The sequence below is a fragment of the Manis javanica genome, chromosome 16 (genome assembly GCF_040802235.1).
Source record: "Manis javanica isolate MJ-LG chromosome 16, MJ_LKY, whole genome shotgun sequence".
Taxonomy (NCBI): domain Eukaryota; kingdom Metazoa; phylum Chordata; class Mammalia; order Pholidota; family Manidae; genus Manis; species Manis javanica.
Window position 1 is genome coordinate 51,209,037 of NC_133171.1, and position 24,103 is coordinate 51,233,139.

General features: G+C 38.4%; 1 protein-coding gene across 1 annotated transcript in view; it reads right to left on the bottom strand.

Moving 5' to 3' along the window:
- The window catches only part of DNAH8 (dynein axonemal heavy chain 8), a 336,734-nt gene that overhangs the window by 59,658 nt on the left and 252,973 nt on the right, over nucleotides 1-24,103 (bottom strand). The window contains exons 82-84 of the mRNA XM_073224126.1: nucleotides 23,007-23,209; nucleotides 2,348-2,421; nucleotides 206-358 (exon numbers count right to left, since the gene is read on the bottom strand). Coding sequence (XP_073080227.1) covers nucleotides 206-358; nucleotides 2,348-2,421; nucleotides 23,007-23,209 — 430 coding nt within the window. The remainder of the gene's footprint in view (nucleotides 1-205; nucleotides 359-2,347; nucleotides 2,422-23,006; nucleotides 23,210-24,103) is intronic.

The following is a 24,103-nucleotide window of genomic DNA, read 5'->3' on the forward strand; positions in this document are numbered from 1 at the left end:
CCCAATATCAGTACTGGGTCTTGTAACTCCTGTGTGGAAATATTTGCTATATAATCTTGATTCTGATAATTATAACAGGATTTTGAAGTGCAGACTCTACTGGACCAAAAAGATCTGCTGTGCTTCCATCTTTCAATAATGCCAATTATGCTATCTTTATATTCATGTAACCCTCAAGGAAAACCCACTCATCTCAGTAACAAACCTGAAGCAGAGTAATTGGAAATCGATCGTGAGGCTCGGTTGTTATCCATACTCGGAAAGAGTCATCACTGGCTTCAGTGGTAGTTATGATCTCTAGCAATTCTTCCATGAATTCTAGGCCAAGGTGACAATTTTGCAGTAATACCCAGCCACCCTACATTCAGAAATGATTTCATATTAATTTCTCATAACTTTTTGCTACGATTTTACTAAAACAAAAGGTACAAACAAATTATTTTTTTAAATCTTTGCTTAGGGCATCTGTTTTGAGCACATACTTTTAATGAAATTAGCATATACCAATACAGTAATTTCTTCTGCTGCTGGTGAATCTGGTTACCTGGAATCAAGTGGGCTCAAAATGATTGCATTCTGCCACCGCTGGTTCAGAGGGGAACAGAAATTTAAGTTTGAAGTCAGACTTGTGTAAGTACAGTGTGTGCATTATCTAATGGTAGGAATGGGTATTTTGTAATTTGTAACACATTGTCCTGCCTAAATTAAATCAGAACTGACTCACCCCCAAATTAAGTCATCCACAGTTACAAAGAGAGATGCACATTACCTCATGAAGAATGGAGACAATACATTGGGTGACATTTACTACCATAATACTAAACCTCATTCTTGTCATCACTCTTTCCATTCCCTCCTGAAACCACAAAACTTATTAAGCACTATGTAAATACATGATAAAACTGCCTTTATCAATATGAGTCATTACCATCGCTGCTCTATGAGAGCATAACTTACTAACCAGACAACATTTTGGTACCCTTATATAACAAGATCAGACAAACACAGCTACAAAATATATATGTTAAGGCTTGTATATTATGCCTTCTACTGTAAGGGGAAATACAACTCAGGCTGGTTTAAACAGCAAAGGGGACAGTTGGTCTAAATGACGAGGTGTCCAAAGAAAGATGGACTTCAGGATTACTTTGTGTCGTAATGAATTCAGTGACTTTCTGTGCCTCTGCTTTGCATTCCACAATGTCAGCTTCACCCTAAATCTGGTTTTCCTCAAATGGCAATGTGGCTACACCTGTTCACAGGTTTGGTTTGGTTTTTTGTTTTTCTTGATACTGCCATTATTAGCAATACTTATTCCACCTTGAGAAACAAAATATGGAAGTTATAAAAGCTCATATTCTGAAGAAGGCTAATGTGAATGCAGTGTTTCAATTAAAAGTTTTCTCATTGGAGGAAACTCACGAAATTATTTAAGACCCAAAGTTAAACTGTCAAATCGCTCAACAGAGTGAATTATTTCATCTGAATAAAAATAATTGTATGTAATTGCTTTAATATGCATAAATTAAATGCAATGTATGATTGAATTTAGTTAAGTGATAAAGATTAAGGCTTAGGGAACTTGAGAATTAATCACTAGCTTGAAAATTTGATGACCTGACCAGAGTTTTAGCCCATTAACCCTCTCTAGTCATTAATTCCCAGGGAAAAGCTGCACCAACGTTGCTAAGAACATTGTGAGATCAAGAGCTGAGAAATAAACCAAGATCTTATTTTATTTTTATAAATGGTGCAATTTCTTATTATAGCTGAAATTGCTACCTATCAAGCTTTTCTAGAAAACTAATGTCCTGTGCATTCATTAGCTGTGATGGAAAACATTGCTCAACATTCCATCCAGCTTGCACTTTTCAATGAAAACTATTATCAATATTTAAACATAACATCCTCAAATAGTCCTTATTTTCATACAACTATCCACCAGTGACAAAGGAAAGTCTGACTTTAACTGGACATTGAAATATAACTGTCTCAATCTGTCACTTCTTATGCACCATCTATTCATATGGATCATAGAATTCCAAGACTGCTAGAGCTGCATCCTTAGGAACTAGAAAGCATGTGTACCAAAATGTCGAAAAAATATTCTGTGAAAATAAAACGGAGCATACACTATTGAAAATGCAACAAGCATGTTGTGGCAGTGTCAGGGTCAAATGAGCTTGAGGTTTAAAATCCACAGTTGATCAAAAGCTGACTACATATATGTAAACAGAACTGGAAAAAAATGATTGAGCATCACAGGCAGGATGACCGCCCGGTGGTGGTGTGAGGTGCACCTGACTGCCGGAGGAATAACAGCAAGAACATCATCCTCATGACGTACCTGCTGCATTGACATGTGAATCAGCTTTCGGGCGTGTACTTCCTGTCCTTGCCCCATTGAGATAGTTCTGCATTCTGTAACATAGAAGAAGGATCACTATGCCAACATATAAATTTTATAACAGAATTGGGACAAAAAAATTAATTTCTGAATGCTCATAGCCCCCCTCCCTCCCTCCCTGGCTTCTAAGAAGGAGCCTTGGTTACTCAGACAGATCTGGCCTTAGGTTGTGTGGCTGAGAGAAATGAGTGGGGCAGAACCTGGAGGCCCCCCCAGGAAGGCCACGGGCAAGGAGACACCAGAGGCACAGGGCTGGGCTTAGAGGGAGTCTGGGGGCCTTTGGAGGTAATGAGGACAAAGACTGATGGTGGGAGGTGCAGCCCAGTGTTACCATAGGTACTGAGAGGGAAAGAAGGTTGTTGAGTTTTGCTGTGTTTTGATTAGAATCTTTCTTTGGTGTTTTGGCAGATGTTTCAGTAAAGATCTAGGTGGCAACTTATTCTGTCAGGATGTCAAGCCTGCAGTGTTTTCTTTTTCTTTTTTTATTATGTTTTTTTTAAATTTTGTTGTCATTAATCTACAATTTCACTAAGAACATTATATTTACTAGGCTCTCCCCTACCCCAACCTACAGTGTTTTCTGTTTGTCTGTTTTGGTTTTGTTTGCCTGTTTGTTGTTTTCTGAGGTGGAACTCAAGGCCACTGGCCCTATAACTGCTCCTCAGATTAAATTACCAGCTTGGAACTGAGCATGGAGAGAAAGTGGAGGCCACCCTGAGACGAGATGTGTGACTGTGATTCAGGGGTTCAGAAGACAGCATTTAAGCTCATTAGTGAATTTGATGTCCCAGGCAGAGAATCACATTTGTGCCATGACGTATGAATTCACTAAAGTGAAGCAGTCTGTGAACCATGTTTGTGAAACAAACTGGAAATGAACTTTAAGCAAACCTTTGTGGACTCAGATGTTCTTGAGTTTCAGAGGCATGACCTTGGCTCAGGGAAAGGGGGTCAGTGCAAAACACTGTGAATCAGTGTATGCTTTTGCCCGGCTCTACTGGTGAGCCTGAATCCTCAGAAAAATGGGCTGCTGTGGTTGGGCAAAAAATGAGGCTAGCTTGGGACCTTCCGGGAGAAGCTATAAGGTACTGGAGAAATCCATGGGGTGGGGAGGGAAGTGTGTTAGGAACCAGAGAAGGACACATTATTTAACTTTCACCAGGTGGTTAGTGGTCAGAGATTCTGAGGGATTGCAGGGTGCAGAGTTAGGGATTATTTGTGGACTCAAGGTCACAGGCAGAAACCTTGCAAGGGCCCCTGAGGAGGATCGGGAATTGCAATAGGCCAGAATTACTGAACGAAGCCAGATTTTCCCACCAAAGCCCCCAGGAATTTCTCAAGCCCAAGTGGAACCAGGCACTCTCCCACGGACATCCAAGAAGAAACCATGCAGCCTATCAAAGATGGGGGAGGTGGGGCTTGAATGCGAGGAGCCTGTGGATCACACAAAGAGGTACTGAGCCCTTTGTGTTTGGTAGAATTAACACATGAGTGTGAGCTATAATCTATTTCCTTTCTCCTTCCCACTCTTCCGAAACACACCTTCTAAAAGGAAGAACTGGTTTTTGTTTAGGTGGCCTGTGTTTCTATATTGATTCAAGTAAGAGGTCCTGAGGAGACTTAGAGGCATCCATTCAAAACATACCCAGAGTCTGACCACTTCTGGACATTTCCACTTTTGCTTGTTTGGTGCAGGCAGCCTTCACCTCTTGCCTGCAGATCTGTAATAGCCTCCTAACTGGTGACCTCACTCCCGCCATTCTTCCCACAGCAGACAGGATTGCGTCAAACCCTAAATCAGATTACGTCCATCCTCTGCTCAGAACCTTCTGATGCCTTACCATCTCATTCAGAGGAAAATCTGAAATCCAATCCAAAGTTCTTACCTACAGCCTCTAAGGCCAGTCAGCCCCCAACTTCTGCCACAGCGCGCGCGCGCGCGCATGCGCGCACGCGCACACACACACACACACACACACACACACACACACACACATACACACACACACACCCCTTTTCTTATCTCACCACTCCCTGTCACGCTCTGCTCTCCAGCTGCCTCTTCAGCCTCAGTGCTGTTGCCTCTGCCTGCAGTGTGTGTCCTTGACAGCTGCTCGGACTCCCTTCCTTCCCCTCTTAGGTCTTCCTCCCCCTCAACAAGGCCTTCCCTGACCTCCTATCTAAAGCAGCATAGCTACCCATCACTCTGCTCCTTATACTGCTTCTTTTGTAGCATATTATATTATTTCCTCCTTAGCATATAATATATTCACATTTTAAAAAATTCTTCTGTTTTACCCCCATGCTAGAATGTCAGCTCCACGAAAGGAGGGACTGAGATCCAGTACCTAGACAGTACATGGTGCTCAGTGGAGACTCAGTTAACTGTTAAAATATTAAAACTGAGATATAATTCACATATCATGAATTCAGATTTTCAAAGTGTACAATTCAATGTTTTTTAGTATATTCATAAACTTGTGGAACCATCACTAATATCTCTTTTCACAACATTTTTATCAACACAAAAAGAAACCCAAACCCATTAACTATCACTCCCCATTGCCCACTTCCATTACAGCAACCACTAATCTACTCTGCCCCTATTCTAGATATTTCATATAAATGGAATCATACAGTATGTGACCTTATGTGACCTTGTTTTCAAGGTTCATCCATGTTGTAGCTTGCATCATTTCATCCCTTTTTGGAGCTGAATAGTAGTCTATTGTATGGATGTACCACTTTTGTTTACCCATTCATCAACTGATGGACATTTGAATTTCTTCAGTTTTTGGCTATTATAAATAACGCTGCTGTGAACATTCATGTAGAAGTCCTTGCATGGACATGTTTTAAAATCTCTTGGTTATATACTTAGGGGTAGAATTGCTGGGTCATGTTTAATTTTATACTTAACTTTTTGAGGAACTGCCAGACTGGTTTAGAAAGGAGCTGCACCATTTTACATTCCCCTCAGGAATATTCAAAGGTACTAATTTTTCCACATGCTTGCCAACACTTGCTAATATTGTCCATATATTTTATTATAGTCATCTTACTGGGAATGAAGTAGTTATTTCATTGTAGTTTTGATTTGCATTTTCCTAATGACTAATGATGTTGGGTATCTTTTCATGTGCTTATATGGGTGCATTTGTATATCTTCTTTGGAGAGATGTCTATTCAAATCTTTCCTCTCTTTTAAATTGGGTAATTTTTTATCAACATTTATTGTTAAGTTGTAAGAGTTCTTTATATATTCTGGATACCAGGTCCTAATCAGATATATGATTTGCAAGGATTTCCTCTTATTTATAGGTTGCCTTTTCACTTTTTTTGGTATCATTAATGTATGATTACATGAGCAACATTATGGTTACTAGACTCCCCCAATTATGAAGTCCCCACCACATACCCCATTACAGTCACTGTCCATCAGTGTGGTAAGATGCTATAGAATCATTACTTGTCTTCTCTGTGTTGCACTGTCCTCTCTGTGCCCCCACCCTAAACCATGTGTGCTAATCGTAATGCCCCTTTTTCTCCCTTCTCCCTCCCTTCACACCCATCCTCCCCAGTCCTTTTCCCTTTGGTAACTGTTAGTCCCTTCTTGGGTTCTGTGAGTCTGCTGCTGTTTTGTTCCTTCAGTTTTTGCTTTGTTCTTACACTCCACAGATGAGTGAAATCATTTGGTACTTGTCTTTTTCTGCCTGGCTTATTTCACTGAGCATAATACCCTCTAGCTCTATCCATGTTGTTGCAAATGGTAGGATTTGTTTTCTTTTTATGGCTGAATGATATTACATTGTGTGTATGTACCATTTCTTCTTTATCCATTCATCTACTGATGGACACTTAGGTTGCTTCCATTTCTTGGCTATCCTAAGTAGTGCTGCTATAAATATAGGGGTGCATATGTCTTTTTCTAACTGGGCTGCTGCATTCTTAGGGTAAATTCCTAGGAGTGGAATTCCTGGGTCAAATGGTATTTCTATTTTGAGCTTTCTGAGGAACCTCCAAACTGCTTTCCACAATGGTTGAACTAGTTTACATTCCCACCAGCAGTGTAGGAGGGTTCCCCTTTCTCCACAATCTCGCCAACATTTGTTGTTCGTCTTGTGGATGGTAGCCATCCTTACTGGTGTGAGGTGATATCTAATTGTGGTTTTAATTTGCATTTCTCTGATGACAAGCGATGTGGAGCATCTTTTCATGTGTTTGTTGGCCATCTGAATTTCTTCTTTGGAGAACTGTTTGTTCAGTTCCTCTGACCATTTTTTAATTGGATTATTTGCTTTTTGTTTGTTGAGGTGCATGAACTCTTTATATATTTTGGATGTCAACCCCTTATCGGATCTGTCATTTATGAATATATTCTCCCATACTGTAGGATGCCTTTTTGTTCTATTGGTTGTATCCTTTGCTGTACAGAAGCTTTTCAGCTTGATATAGTTCCACTTGTTCATTTTTGCTTTTGTTTCCCTTGCCCGGGGAGATATGTTCATGAAGAAGTTGCTCATGTATATATCCAAGAGATTTTTGCCTATGTTTTTTTCTAAGAGTTTTATGGTTTCATGACTTACATTCAGGTCTTTGATCCATTTTGAATTTACTTTTGTGTATGGGGTTAGACAGTGATCCAGTTTCATTCTCTTACATGTAGCTGTCCAGTTTTGCCAATACCAGCTGTTGAAGAGGCTGTCATTTCCCCCTTGTATGTCCATGGCTCCTTTACAGTATATTAATTGACCATATATGTTTGGGTTAATATCTGTACTCTCTATTCTGGTACACTGGTCTATGGGTCTGCTCTTGTGCCAGTACTAAATTGTCTTAATTACTGTGGCTTTGTAGTAGAGCTTGAAGTTGGGAGGCGAGATTCCTCCTGCTTTATTCTTCCTTCTCAGGATTGCTTTGGCTATTCAAGGTCTTTTGTGATTCCATGTGAATTTTAAAACTATTTTTCCACTTTGTTGAAGAATGCTGTTGGTATTTTGATAGGGATTGCATTGAAACTGTAGATTGCTTTAAGCAGGATGGCCATTTTGACAATATTAATTCTTACCAGCCAAGAGCATGGGATGAGTTTCCATTTGTTAGTATCCTCTTCAATTTCTCTTAAGAGTGTATTGTAGTTTTCAGAGTATAGGTCTTTCGCTTCCTTGGTTTGGTTTATTCCTAGGTATTCTATTGGTTTTGATGCAATTGTGAATGGAACTGTTTTCCTGATTTCTCTTTCTGCTAGTTCATTGTTAATGCAAAGGAATGCAACAGATTTCTGTGTATTAATTTTGTATCCTGTAACTTTGCTGAATTCAGATATTAGTTCTAGTAGTTTTGGAGTAGAGTCTTTAGGGTTTTTTTATGTACAATATCATGTAATCTGCAAATAGTGACTGCTGACTTCTTCTTTACCAATCTGGATGCCTTGTATTTCTTTGTTTTTGTCTGATTGCTGTGGCTAGGACCTCCAGTACTATGTTGAATAACGGTGGGAAGAGTGGGCATCCCTGTCTTGCTCCCAATATTAGAGGAAAAGCTTTCAGCTTCTCACTGTTAAGTATGATGTTGGCTGTGGGTTTGTCATATATGGCCTTTATTATGTTGAGGTACTTGCCCTTTATACCCATTTTGTCGAGAGTTTTTATCATGAATGGATGTTGAATTTTGTCAAATGCTTTTTCAGCGTCTATGGGAGAAGATCATGTGGTTTTTGTCCTTCCTTTTGTTGATGTGGTTGATAATGTTGATGGATTTTCGAATGTTGAACCATCCTTGCATCCCCAAGATGAATCCCACTTGATTATGGTATATGATCCTCTTGATGTATTTTTGAATTCAGTTTGCTAATATTTTGTTGAGCAGTTTTGCATCTATGTTCATCAGGGATATTGGTCTGTAATTTTCTTTTTTGGTGGGGTCTTTGCCTGGTTTTGGTATTAGGGTGATGTTGGCTTCATAGAATGAGTTTGGGAGTATTCCCTCCTCTTCTATTCTTTGGAAAACTTTAAGGAGAATGGGTATTATGTCTTCTCTGTATATCCGATAAAATTCTGAAGTAAATCTATCTGGCCTGGGGGTTTTGTTCTTGGGTAGTTTTTAGATTACTGCTTCAATTTTGTTGCTGGTAATTGGTCTGTTTAGATTTTCTGTTTCTTTCTGGGTCAGTCTTGGAAGGCTGTATTTTTCTAGGAAGTTGTCCATTTCTCCTAGGTTTTCCAGCTTGTTAGCATATAGGTTTTCATAGTATTCTCTAATAATTGTTTGTATTTCTGTGTCATGATTTTTCCTTTCCCATTTCTGATTCTGTCAATGTGTGTAGATTCTCTTTTTCTCTTAATAAGTCTGGCTAGTGGCATATATATTTTGTTTATTTTCTCAAAGAACCAGTTCTTGGTTTCATTGATTTTTTTCTATTGTTTTATTCTTCTCAGCTTTATTTATTTCTTCTCCGATCTTTATTATGTCCCTCCTTCTGCTGACTTTGGGCCTCATTTGTTCTTCTTTTTCCAATTTCGATAATTGTGACTTTAGACTATTCATTTGGAATTGTTCATCTTTCTTTACATAGGCCTGGATTGCTATATTCTTTCCTCTTAGAACTGCCTTCACTGCATCCCACAGAAGTTGGGGCTTTGTGCTGTTGTTGTCATTTGTCTCCATATATTGCCTGATTTTTATTTTAATTTGGTCATTGATCCATTGATTATTTATGAGCATTTTGTTAAGCCTCCATGTGTTTGTGAGCCTTTTTGTTTTCTTTGTAAAATTTATTTCTAGTTTTATACCTTTGTGGTCTGAGAAGTTGGTTGGTAGATTTTCAACCTTTTTTAATTTACTGAGGCTCTTTTTGTGGCCTAGTATGTGGTCTGTTCTGGAAAATGTTCCATGTGCACTTGAGAACAATGTGTATCCTGCTGCTTCTGGGTGTAGAGTTCTGTAGATGTCCGTTAAGTCCATCTGTTCTAGTGTGTTGTTCAGTGCCTCTGTGTCCCTACTTATTTTCTGCCTGGTAGATCTGTCCTTTGGAGTGAGTGGTGTGTTGAAGTCTCCTAGATCACATGCATTGTATTGTAGTTCCTCCTTTAATTCTGTTAGTATTTGTTTCACATATGTCAATGCTCCTGTATTGGGTGCATATATATTTATAATGGTTATATCCTCTTGTTGGAATGACCCCTTTATCATTATATAATATCCTTCTTTATCTCTTGCTACTTTCTTTGTTTTGAAGTCTATTTTGTGTGATACAAGTACTGCAATACCTGCTTTTTTCTCCCTATTGTTTGCATGAAATATCTTTTTCCATCCATTGACTTTTAGTCTGTGCATGTCTTTGGGTTTGAGGTGAGTCTCTTGTAAGCAGCATATAGATGGGTCTTGCTTTTTAATCCATACTATTACTCTGTATCTTTCGATTGGTGCATTCAGTCCATTTACATTTAGGGTGATTATCGAAAGATATGCACTTATTGCCATTGCAGTCTTTAGATTCATGGTTACCAAAGGTTCAAGGGTAGCTTCTAACTTAACTCACTTATTAAGCTATTATAAACACAGCCTGATGATTCTTTATTTCTCTCCCTTCTTATTCTTCCTCCTCCATTCTTTATAACTTAGGTGTTTTATTCTGTGCTCTTTTGTGTTTCCTTAAACTGCTTTTGTGAGTAGTTGATTTTATTTTTTGCCTTTAGTTAGTATTTGGTTGTTCTGCTTTGTTTGTTGTGATTTTATTTTCTCTGGTGACATCTGTTTAGTCTTAGGAGTGCTCCCATCTAGAATAGTCCCTTTAAGATACCCTGTAGAGATGGTTTGTGGTAGGCAAATTCCCTCAGCTTTTGCTTGTCTGGGAATTGTTTAATCCCTTCTTCAAATTTAAATGATAATCATTCTGGACACAGTATTCTTGGTTCAATGCCCCTGTTTCATTGCATTAAGTATATCATGCCATTCTCTTCTGGCCTGTAAGGTTTTTGTTGAGAAGTCTGATGATAGCCTGATGGGTTTTCCTTTATAGGTGACCTTTTTTCTCCCTCTGGCTGCCTTTAATACTCTGTCCTTGTCTTTGAACTTTGACATTTTAATTATTATATGTCTTGGTGTTGTTCTCTTTGAGTCCCTTGTGTTGGGAGATCTGTGGTCTTCCATGGTCGAAGAGACTGTTTCCTTCCCTAACTTGGCAAAGTTTTCAGCAATTACTTCTTCAAAGACACTTTCTATCCCTTTTTCTCTCTTCTTCTTCTTCTGGTACCCCTATAATGCTAATATTGTTTCATTTGGATTGGTCACACAGTTCTCTTAATATTCTTCCATTCCTAGGGATCCTTCTGTCTCTCTCTGCCTCAGCTTCTCTGTATTCCTGTTCTCTGATTTCTATTCCATTAACAGTCTCTTGCACCTCATCCAGTCTGTTCTTAAGTCCTTCTATTGATTGTTTCATTTCTGTTATCTCCCTCTGGATTTCATCCCTTAGCTCTTGCATATTTCTCTGCAGGTCCATCAGCATGGTTATGACTTTTATTTTGAATTCTTTTTCACAAGATTGGTTATATCTCTCATCAGGCCCTCTCTATGGCATTATTTGAGTGATTTTTGACTGGACCAGGTTCTTCTGCCTTTTCATGGTGATAGAAGTGATCGCCAGCAAGTGGCACATGTGTCAGCTGGGAGAACAAAGTCCCTTCCTGCTGCTGGTCACCTTGCCCTTCTCCGCGGCCTGTGCCGGTTACACACACACTGGGAGCAGCCTCTGGGATAATCCCCTGAGCTGCTGTGGGTAGGGCAGCCCTCGGGATAGCCTAGGACACTGCCAGGGTTTGCAGAAGAGCAGCCTGTATTCTCCTGCAAGAACGGCATCCCTTCGTGCCTTCCAGACTTTGCCCTGGCTTCCTCTGCCTTTGCTGGGCAGCTGTGTGCTGGTGGCAGTCTCTGGGTCTGGCCGGGTTAGCTGCGTGCTGGGAGAAAACTGTGTGGTTGCTGTGGGTGGGACTGCTCCCTGGCTTGTCTTCAGCTGTGACGGGTCAGCCAGTTTGCTTGCAGTGTTGGCTGGGGGGGGAATGAACAGCAGGTTGTTTATTGCCGTGAGGGTCTTCAGAGCTGCATTGCCACCCAGGGGGTTAGGGTACCTTAAGTTCCTTAAGATTCCCAGCCTTCTAGGTTGAGTGTGCCAGGATGATTTTGTCCACCTTTTAAGCCCTTGTCCCTTTAAGACTTTTAAAGCACCAGCTTTTCTTTTGTCCCAGTGGAGCTGGCTGTGGGAACCTGCTCACTGTCTCCATCTTGGATTTTACTTTTCCATTTCTCTAACATCCAGTACACCATGCAATGTGTGTCTGTGCTCCCGTGCAGATTACTAGGGCTGGTTAGTTAGCAGTCCTGTGCTTCCACTCCCTCTCCACTCTGATTCTTTTCCTCCCACCAGTGAGCTGGGGTGGAGGGAGTGCTCAGGTCCCGCCAGGTCATGGCTTTGTATCTTACCCTTTTCATGGGATGCTGAGTTCTTGCAGATGTAGATGTAGCCTGGCTGTTGTACTGTACCTTCTGGTCTATCTTTTAGGAATAGTTTTATTTGCTGCATTTTCAAAATATATATGGTTTTGGGAGGAGATTTCTGCTGCCCTCCTCATGCCACCATCTTGAGTGCCTCCCTTACCTTTTCACTTTTTGATGGTGCCCTTTGAAGCATACAAGTTTTTAACTTTGATAAACTCTAACTTATTTATCTTTTTGTTGCTTATGTCTTTGGTATTATATCTGGAAAATTACCGCTTAATCCAAGCTCAGGAAGATTTACTCCAATCTTTTTTCTTAAGAGTTTTATAGTTTTAGCTCTTACACTTATGTCTCTGATCAATTCTGAGTTGATTTTTATATGTGGCATGGTATAAAGGTCAAATTTCATTCTTTTGAAAGTAAATATAAGTTTTTCCAGCACCATTTATTGTACTGGGTTTTGAAATCAGGAAGTATTAGTCCTACAGCTTTATTCTGTCCTCCCAAGATTGTTTTGGCTATTCTAGCTCCCATGTATTTCAAAATGAATTTTAGACTCAGTATATCAATTTCTTTTAAAAAGGCAGCTGAGATTTTGAGAAGGATTGCATTCAATCTATGGATCAATTTGGAGAGTATTTCCATCTTACCAGTATTAAGTCTTGTGATCCATGAACATAGGAGGACTGTTTATTTTGGTCTTCTCTAAGTTTTTTCAATTAGTTTTGTAGTTTTTAATATACAAGTATTGAACTTTTTCAAATTTATTCCTAAGTATTTTTAATGATATTGTAAATGGAATTGCACTTATAATTTCATTTTTGGATTTATTTTGTTACTGTGTAGAAAAACAATGGATTTTAAAATTTTGATCTTGTATCCTGCAACCTTGTTGAACTTATTTATTAGTTCTAATAGTTTGTTGGTAGACTTCTTAGGATTTTCTTTGTATAAAATCATGTCATCTGCAAACAAAGACGGTTTTACTTCTTTTCCAGGATGGATGCCTTTTATAACATCTAGTCTGACTCCTCCATTTAGAACCTCCAATACAGTGCTGAATAGAAGTAGTGGGGACAGACATCCTTGTCTTGCTCCTAATCTTTGGTGGAAAAGCATTCAGTATTTCACCATTTAATAAAATATTAGCTGTGGGGTTTCAGTGGGTGCCTTTTATCAGATGAAGAAGTTTCCTTTCAGTCCTAGTTTGTTTAGTGTTTTCATCGTGAAAGAGTTTGGATATTTTCAATGCTTTTTACACCACTATTCAGACAATCAGGTGGTTTTTGTCCTTTATATTCTATTAACGTGGTGTATTACATTGATTAATTTTCATTGTTTAACCAACCTTGCATTCTTGGATAAATCCACTTGGTCATAGCGCATAATCCTTTTTATACAGTGCTGAATTTAGTTTGACAGCAGTTTGTTAAAAGTTTTTGCTTCTGTATTCATAAGAGATACTGGTTTTCTTTTCTTGTGATCTCTTGATCTGGATTTGGTATGCATGGTAATACTGGTCTCATAGAATGAGCTGGGAGATGTTCCCTCTTTTGTTTTTTGGTAAGGTTTGTGAAGAATTGGTGTTATTCTTTAAGTATTTGGTAGAATTCACCAATGCATCTACCTAGTGTTTCCCTTGTGGAAGTTTTTGATTACTAAATCAAACTCTTTACTTCTTACAGGTTTATTCAGATTTTCTATGCTTTCTTGAGTCAGTTCCAGTAGTTGCTCTTTCTAACAATTTGTCCAATTCATCCTGGTTACCAAATTTGTTGACATACTTGTTAACAGTGTTCTGTATGATCATTTTTTACTTTTTTCAGGTCAATAGTGACATTTGTTCTTTTTTCCTGATTTTAGCAATCTTTGTCTTCTCTCCCTTATTCTTGGTCAGTCAAGCTAGAGATCTGTCAGTTTTGCTGACACTTCCTTTCTCCCCCCCTCCCTCCATCCCTGCCTTCCTTCCATCCTTCCTCCTTCCTTCCCACTTTCCCTCACTCCTTTTCTCTCCCTTTTTATTTCTTTCTTTCCTTAACTGTAAAGCAATACCATACATTGTCCATTACAGAGGCTTCCCCTATTTTATTTAAAGTTCTGTTACTCTCATAACCCTCTGGATTCACTCTTTTTGTTTGTCTAGCAAGTTCTGGGAGTGAATTTCCCTTTATCACCCTTTATTTCCCTTGTTATTAAATGTTCATTTACCTTATTATGACTGGGTAAGTTCCTGATCACCAAATTATATTTCCTATTCTTTATAAGAGGATAATTCATATTAATTTCTTTGCATATTCGTGGTCTTGTTGAGTGAGGAGGGGTTCATGGGATGGGGCTTCATTTATTTCCAACATTCTTTTTTTTTTATTAGGGTTGTTAAATAGGTGTTTATCTTTTCCAAGAAGACATTTTTAGTTTGTTGATTCTCTGTTGTTTTTCTATTCTTTATTTCATTTTTTCCACTAAAATATTTATTATTTCCTTTCTTCTGCTTGATTTGCATCTCTTTTCCTAGTTTCTTAAGGTGGAATGTTTTGTAATCTTTCTTCATTTTTAACACAGGTGAATAAATACTTGATAAATTTTCTGAGTGGTCTAGAAAAACTAGATTGACATTGGAAAGTAAAGAGTCTTCACACTTGAGGGAAAGGGTCCCAAAGGACAGGGGCCAGAGAGATAAGAGGCAGTACAAGGCTAAGTTTCCAGAGAGGGTGGGGAAAGCTGCCAGGACTTTGTGGGGACTGTGCAGAGACTGTGGCAGGAAGTGTTGCTGCAGGAAATGAAGAGTAGTTATACTTTGGTGGCTTGGTTTTGTTTTATTTCATTTTTGGTTGGTTGGTTGTACTTGAGAGACTTTGGTAAGATTTCCACTATCTCTCCAAATTTCAATTTCTTTCCAAAATTGTGTCTTTTTCTTTCTTTCCTTTTTTTAAGTTTTATTTCTAATTAAGTAATACACGTTCATACTGAAAACTTACAAAGACAATAAAAACCACCAATATCCCTCCCTAGAGATTTTCATTCTAACCTTTTTTAAAATTTTGTTATCATTAATCTACAATTACATGAAGAATATTATGTTTACTAGGCTCTCCCCTTCACCAAGTCCCCCACATAACCCATTATAGTCACTGTCCATCAGTGTAATAAGATGCTGCAGAATCACTACTTGTCTTCTCTGTGTTGTACAGGCCTCCCCATGCCCCCCTCCCCCATTATACAGGCTAATTGTAAGGCCCCCTTTCTTCCCCCCCCTCTTATCCCTCCCTTCCCTCCCATCCTCCCCAGTCCCTTTCCCTTTGGTAACTGTTAGTCCATTCTTGGGTTCTGTGAGTCTGCTGCTGTTTGGTTCCTTCAGTTTTTTTCTTTGTTCTTATACTCCACAGATGAGTGAAATCATTTGATACTTATCTTTTTCTGCCTGGCTTATTTCACTGAGCATAATACCCTCTAGCTTCATCCATGCTGTTGCAAATGGTAGCATTTGTTTTCTTCTTATGGCTGAATAATATTCCATTGTGTATATGTACCACATCTTCTTTACCCATTCATCTACTTATGGACACTTAGGTTGCTTCCATTTCTTGGCTACTGTAAATAGTGCTGTGATAAACATAGGGGTGCATCTGTCTTTTTCAAACTGGGCTGCTGCATTCTGAGGGTAAATTCCTAGGAGTGGAATTCCTGGGTCAAATGGTATTTCTATTTTGAGCTTTTTGAGGAACCTCCGAACTGCTTTCTATGATGGTTGAACTAGTTTACATTCCCACCAGCAGTGTAGGAGGGTTCCCCTTTCTCCACAACCTCGCCAACATTTGTTGTTGTTTGTCTTTTGGATGGTAGCAATCCTTACTGGTGTGAGGTGATATGTCATTGTGGTTTTAATTTGCATTTCTCTGATGACTAGTAATGTGGAGCATCTTTTCATGCATCTGTTGGCCATTCTGACCTTTCTAATATGAACAATCCACAATCACCCTCATCTTGAAATTCAAAATGGTCTGAAAATTGAAAATTTTGCTGTAAAATCATTTAGGTGGCAACAGTTGACCTGAATGGATACGAAGCTTTATTTATCCCTACCTGTATGAATATTAATACCCTTATCTGCAGTCTATTATAATATTACCTTCCTAAAAGCTGGGCAATTCTGATTTCTGAAACATATCTGCTCCAAGAGTTTTGAATAACATATTGTAGACCAATCTACATTAAAATTTTTATCTATGTATGTTATTGGAAAATGGTTTTTAATGGTGGCACAAGCATCACACACATCCTTGTTCACCCAACTTCTACCCCTCCACACATTTTAGACATTTTCAATTTCTTCATATTATCAATATCACTAGGCTAAATATCCTCGTATATAAACATTGCTGCATATCTCTTAATATATTCTTAGGAGAAATTCATACATACAGAATGGTTGGGACAAAGCACACAAATGTTTTAGAGGCTCATAATATATATAAACATACATATAAAAAAGGACTGTCAGTGTCTCCAGATGAAATGGAGTGCTGTAATTCCTGGCCCACACTTCTATCTTTCCTTGCGTTTTACTTATGGTGCTCTAACATACAGAAGTTTTAAAATTTCATTCAGTCAAACCATCTTGTCCTCTATTTTGGATTTCGGCATTATGATGAAGAAAATCTTTGCCATGTAATATGATGATTATTCTTTTATAGCTTAACTTAAACCATTTAAAACTTTAATCAACCTAGAATTTACTTTGGAGTTTAATGTGAGGTAGAACACTTACTTTCTTCTAAGATTAGCCTGCTATCCCAACACTGCTTATTGACTAACCTAATTTTCCTCCACTGATCTGAAATGTGAGTCTCATCATGGACTAAGCTATTATATATACTTGAATCTAATTTGGGGCCTTTCATTTTGCTCCATTGATTTGTTTATCTACTCTACTGTGAACCAGTTACACACTGATTAAATTATTGCCATGTGATAACCTTTTAAAAATCTGGTGGTGCTCATTCCCCATTATTCTTTCCCTTTTCAAGCTTTCTTGGCTCGTCTTGTCCATTTATTGTTCTAGATGATATAAGGTCCCTCTCATATCCAATTAGAAAAAAAAATACTCTTGGAATTTCAGTTAGACTTGCATTCAATTTACAGATTAATTCAGAGACTACTGACATCTTTGCAATATTGAGTCTTTATACTAGGAATGTGGTTTAACTCTCCTTTTACTCTATCCCATTTTTATGTCTCTAAGAAAGTTTTATAGTTTTCTTCTAATAGGTATTTTAAAAATGATTTCTTGGTCTTATTTTTATTGCTATAGTGAATGGGATTTTCACATTTTACTTTACAAGAATGCTCCATTGATTTTATTTTTAATATATTTATTTTGTGACCAGCCACCTTACCAAACTACCCTGTTAAATCTAATAGTTTTTTGCTTGATTCATTTGTGTTTTTTTGTTAGGCAATTACCCTGAGAGTAATCATGATTTCTGTCCCTCCTTCCAGTAGTTATATCTCTTATTTATGATTCTTTCAATACATTAGCTATATATTCTCCAACAATACTAAATAATATTGGTAATAGCAGACATCTTTATCTTATTCCTGACTTTAATGTTTCTAGTTGTCCATCAATAAGTATGATGTTGATGTTTGAAGTTCATACTCATTGTCATATTAATAAAATATTCTTTTACTTCAACTTTTGTTTTTTTTTTTTGAGAGGGCATCTCTCATATTTATTGATCAAATGGTTGTTAACAACAATAAAATTCTGTATAGGGGGTTCAATGCTCAATGCACAATCATTAATCCACCCCAAGCCTAATTCTCGTCAGTCTCCAATCTTCTGAAGCATAACGAACAAGTTCTTAGATGGTGAACAAATTCTTACATAGTGAATAAGTTCTTACATGGTGAACAGTACAAGGGCAGTCATCACAGAAACTTTTGGTTTTGATCACGCATTATGAACTATAAACAATCAGGTCAAATATGAATCTTTGTTTGATTTTTATACTTGATTTATATGTGGATCCCACATTTCTCCGTTTATTATTATTATTATTATTTTTTTTTTTTTAATAAAATGCTGAAGTGGTAGGTAGATGCAAGATAAAGGTAGAAAACATAGTTTAGTGTTGTAAGAGAGCAATTGTAGATGATCAGGTGTGTGCCTATAGACTATGTGCTAATCCAAGCTAGACAAGGGCAATAAAACATCCACGGATGCAGAAGATTTCTCTCAAAACGGGGGGGGGGGGTGAGGTTCTAAGCTTCACCACTGTTGTTCCCCGATTTCTCACCTGATGGCCCCCCTGCGACTGTGCCTGTCTTAGGTTGTTCCTCCCTTGAGGAATCTTACCCGTCTCTGGCTAACCAGTCACCTTTCGGGGCCATACAGGGAAATGTAAAGTTGGTAAGTGAGAGAGAAGCCATATTGTTTGAAAAGGTTAGCTTTTTACTTCTTTGCAGATTTATGCCCTGTGGCTTCTATGCCCAGCACTTGTCTCGAGGTATCTTTACCACCTGGAGGAATTATGATGCTCGGTAAATTCGATATGGGGTACGAATTCTATTTAAGGGTTGTAATTAGGAAGGAAGAAGAAAAGCTATAGAGGTAGCATATGGAAGAAAACATGGGAGGATTGATTATTTCTTTGACATATCTTCTTGTAGAGTACCTTAAGCATGTATAGGTTTTAAACTACTAACTTGCGCACACATATTAACATAATAGGAATACGGTGACATAAACTAAGCAAATCTATAATTACCAGCCATCTCCAGTGAAGCCAAGAAAACCATTTAGGCACCCTAGGCATTTGTGAAAATTTGTCTATGATATGATGGATATTGTCCAACTGTACTTGAACAGTCTGAGAGAAATCAGACAAATTAAAGCAACCCATTTCTGGGATCTGTTCACATCCCATATGTTCTTTTAGCCGTAGATAGTCTATAGTCGTAAGATTTTGGAGCGCTACAACTTGCACCCCTCCCAACTCCTGGTTGAGTTACTTCAACTTTTTAAAAGTCAAATACAAATGTTGGATTTTTATAAAATGCCTTTTTAGTATTTATCAAAGTAGTAAAAATATGATAACTTAAGAAAAAGTCACTTTCTGTTGGATGAGATTTCTTAATACTGTATCTTTCTTATAATTGCCCTGCCATTCCTACTTTGTCATAGCATATTATTATTTTTTGTAAACTATACTGAATTCTTGCTTGCATTTTAGTTAAGATTCATACATTTACATTGGTAAGTAGTATCAATCTGTGGTTTTCTTTCTTTCATGCAGTTACTATCTTGGTCTGCTTTTGATATCAGGGAAATACCATTCCCTTAAGATAAAGAGGAAAATGCATCCTCTTCTGTGTTCTGGAATGGAATATAGGATGTGAAAGGATTTTAAAGGATTTACCAAAAAATTTATCCCAACCCAGAGACTTTGCTCAAGTAATAATTTTAAAACTTCTAATTTTTCTCTTGATTAGTCTATTCAAGGTTTTCTACCTTTTCTGAGAAAATTTTGTGAATTTGCAATTTTCTATAAACTTGTCAATTTTAATGATATTTTAAAGTTTATTACTATAATTATACACACCATTCTTGTTACTCAAATTTTTTATGTGTATACTTTGTTATAACCATTTTGTTATTCCTATGTTTGTGTATTTGTGGGTCTTTATTCTATTTGTTTGCTCTCTTTAATTTGCATTTGCATTCTGTTTTCAAACCTGTTCTTCCTCTGGGGCCCCTTTCTCCCTCTCCAGGCTCTTAGGAAGGGTTCTCTTGCTAAATCCATGTGTGTTCTCCCCCTTGCCCAGGCACCCAGTGCTTTAGTGCAGAATTTATCTGCTCCGAATCTCTCATTGCAGAGCTTAACAGGCACCAGACACATATCCACAATGAGAAGTTTTCTTTCTCCGTTCCTACAGAAACGTATCTGGTTCAGTCCCATCTCTAAAGCTGCTGTCTGGTAACTGGTTAACTCACCCAGTAAAGGCAGTGAGAGGGAATGAAAGAGAGAGACCACTGGAAGCCCTGAGATAACTCCTGAATTGGATCTGTCACCAACTAGCTCTCTGGTCTTATCTTCAGGTTTTAGTTTCCCCAGCTGCAAATAAGGTAGTTGGAGTTCAAGATTTCCAGAGTCCTATTTACCATGAGCATTCTAAGATTATCTATTATCCAGTTATCCAAAAAAATATTTCTACTTGAGACTAGATTACCATATCCTTTAGTGTCAAATCAAATCTATTTTGTTTCAGTAGTCTAATAAAGTTACTAATAGAAGCTTGAACAATTATGGAAAATCAACATAGTAGCAGGAAATGGAAGTCTCTAAATTGCCAAGCAAAGAAGTATATTAACATGTAATGACACTAAAGGTGACAGCGCAATTCTGGCCTTACATAGTTATTTGATATCATAGTTATAATTTGTCTCAAAGGAGACCTTGAATTTATTTCTGTTTTCAAGCTGTTGTCCTAGACAACAGCATTATCTTAAGGTAACATTTTTTTTTGAGAGGGCATCTCTCATATTTATTGATCAAATGATTGTGAACAAAAATAAAATTCTGTATAGGGGACTCAATGCACAATCATTAATCAACCCCAAGCCTAACTCTCAACACTCTCCAATCTTCTGAAGCATAACAAACAAGCTCTTACATGGTGAACAAGTTCTTCCATGGTGAACAGTGCAAGGGCAGTCATATCACAGAAACTTTCAGTTTTGATCACGCATTATGAACTATAAAAAATCAAGTCAGATATGATTATTCATTTGATTTTTGTACTTGATTTATATGTGAATCCCACATTTCTCCCTTATTTTCTTTTTAAATAAAATGCTGAAGTGGTAGGTAGATGCAAGATAAAGATAGAAAGCATAATTTAGTGCTTTAAGAGGGCAAGTGTAGATGATCAGGTCTGAGCCTATAGACTAAGTATTAATCCAAGCTAGACAAGGGCAACAAAACATCCACGGATGCAGAAGATTTCTCTCAAAACAGGGGGAGTGAGGTTCCAAGCCTCACCTCTGCTGATCCCCAATTTCTCACCTGATGGCCCCCCTGTGACTGTGCCTGTCTTAGGTTGTTCCTCCCTTGAGGAATCTTACCCGTCTCTGGCTAACCAGTCATCTTCCGGGGCCATGCAGGGAGATGTAAAGTTGGTAAGTGAGAGAGAAGCAATATTATTTGAAAAGGTTAGCTTTTTACTTCTTTGCAGATTTATGCCCTGTGGCTTCTAGGCCCAGCATTTGTCTTGAGGTATCTTTACCACTTGGAAGAATTACGATATTCGTTAAGGTAACATTTTGAGGGCTAAGTCTAGTGGAACACATCCTTCTTCTAGGAACAGTACCCACTTCTAAGAAATGCCCCCCCACTCTAGCTTAATATATGTAGTTCCTGATGTGAACCCATATCCACAGCAACAGTTCATTGACTGGTCCAGAAAGAAGCACAGACCAAAGCAAAACCAATGCGTTCCTTCCCTGGATATTTGGACTTGCGACCAGGAGGTTGAGGGGAATTTCCCTTGGAGTGTCAAATTCACTGAACACGTCCGTAAGCAATTATGCCCACAAGGCCCTAGAGGCCATGAGTTCTGCCGCATGGAGAATGGTATTTGGCAGGACAGAAGAAGGAACCTATATGCAGAGAGAAGTGGGGCATAGAAGCAGCTGGAAAGATCTATAAAGAAATAGATCTGAGAGAGATTTGCAAACTATAAGGCTGTGAAAGAGATGCCGCTCTTAGACCAGTGCAGATGACTGGCATGCTACAATAGAAACCAGAGCAAAAAGAGCCTATTTTAAAGGTGGCTAATGAGACTTAACCATGAACAATTGCCAATGAAACCCAGGAGCTCTTTGTATTGGGCATCAGTGTTCAGTCAGAAAGTGACCATTCAAACATGGATCCATATAGAACACAGAACAGTGTGGTGGTGACAAGGAACAGGGCAAAGTCAGGATGAGGAAAGAGGGAGTGAACATTGGACCAGAGCACCATGAGCTAATGGTTTACAGTAACTTCTGAGTGCAGAGGGACATGGCAAATATTTGGAAATAACTGAATTGATTTGGTATCATGTTTATGTTAACTATATAATAAACTCAATCTAAGTTTTATTTCATAGGATAGTGATTCATAATCACTGTTATGATCTTTATAAAGACATGAACAAATGAACCTACAAGGTATAATTATAGGGATCTGAGCCTGGAATATCCCAAATGACAATTCCAACAACATTCAGATTTTCAAAGTATGAAGAGCAGATAAACAGCGCTCCTATAAGAGGAGGTCTCAGACCTCTCGGGATGTGCTCTGCATCATCAGGTCTCTGCCCTTTAGTCCTGCTGACTCAGTCCCAGGTCTCACAACTTACATGTTTATAGCTCCTTGCCCTGCCTCCTGCCCCTGGAATAACTTTCCTTCTTTCTCACACCATCCCTCATGGTAAAATTGTGTCTATTTTTAGATCCTACTCAGAATACCATTCATGTAACGCTTCCCCCTGTCTGAGTAGTTCTGGATCTTGTAATGAGGCATGTCTAGGTAACTCTGTTATAGCAGTTGTCACATTGTTTTCAGTTGGATGTCTGCATGTCTCTTTCCCAGCTATGCTGTGTTCATCTCTGTACTGCCTGAATCTAGCACACTGCCTACACTAAATGGTTACTGAATAAAAGCACTAATGAATGAATCCCCAGCATTACAATAATGGTTACAGTTTTTCAATATGTGACAAAATAGACTTTGTTGTAATTTTATATAGACATAGCAGTAGAATTTGCTCTTGTATGTTCATTCTTGTTAGTCTGCTATTCAGGTTGTATGGTCATCTGCTTATAACTTAAAAAGAACAACAGTATATGGTGGATGAATATTCCTCTCTGCACAAAGATACCTATAACACACCCTCACTCTAGGACATCTGAGAAGGGAGGAAAGAGGAAGGAGTTTAATATTTCATCTACCTCAGTTTTATAGATATGTTTCTAAGAATAAGTTATGAAGCAATGAAAGGCAAAATTTGAGGCAAAAATATGGAGGTTTTGCTAAATTTTACAGATTGCTGATCATACCCAGCTTCAGTTTCTTGGCCAACGCGTCAATTTGAATCGTGGGGTCTGATCCCATGGACAGGAAACAAATGAGAGGTGTTCGTGTATCACTTTCTTCCCAAGTTTTCTCCAGGTCTAAGATAACTGGTTCTGTGTACTTGTCCCCCAAAGAATGTGCAACATACTTTCTTGCTTGAAAAACAGTACGATCTGGGCACCAAGACCTAGGGGTGAATACGAGGCACAGGAGAAAATTCAGTGTGCTCATTTTTATTCTAATCTAAGCATGCAAAGAACATATATAATTGGCAAAGGACAAAAAAGCTAATTCTCCTTCACGCAGATCTGTGTAAGAGGGATGGCAAAGCTTTCTATCCCTGGGTGAGCACAAATTTAATCATGTAGCTTTGTTGTTAGGCATCGGCAAGAAGTAGAGCAGAGCCTGTAACAACAGTCTGTGGCCAGGCTAGAAGGGAACTTAGAAGTCAGCTGACCCAGTGTCTCATTTTCAGAGGCTGCAGCAACTACGTTGAAGCTATAATTTTTTTTTTAAGCACGTAAGTGATTATCCCTGGTAACTGAGGCTATTAGCTTCAGGTAAGCAATTCCTCATTCAAACTAATACTCAGAAGCACATTCACTCTTGGACAAACATTTATCAAGTGTCTGCTACATGTCAGGCTCCACTGTAGGTGCCAGGGACTCGGCAGGGACGCAGGGGAGGTGTTCTCTGCCAGCTCCAGGATGCAGTGGGCTCCAGACTGTGGTGCACTCTGAAACTCTGCCGGATTTGGGGGAGAATAAACTTGTCAAACATGTCAAAAGTTGGTTGATGAACAAGCATTTATTTAATACCATCTGTGCTGCCTACACTGTAGTAGGTTCTAAACACAGGAACACATGAAATAAATGTCACTTGATATTTTATATTTTAGATCACAAACAAGCTGTACAGATTATTTGCTGGATTACACTACTCATTTGACATAGATTCCATTTCAAAATGATAGATGAAAAGAGAACACATCTATTCCCCCCCAAAAAGACAAGTAGCCCTTTCATATTCTGAACATGAGCTTGCCGTTGCTGACCACTCTCATCATTGTCAAAGAGTGACA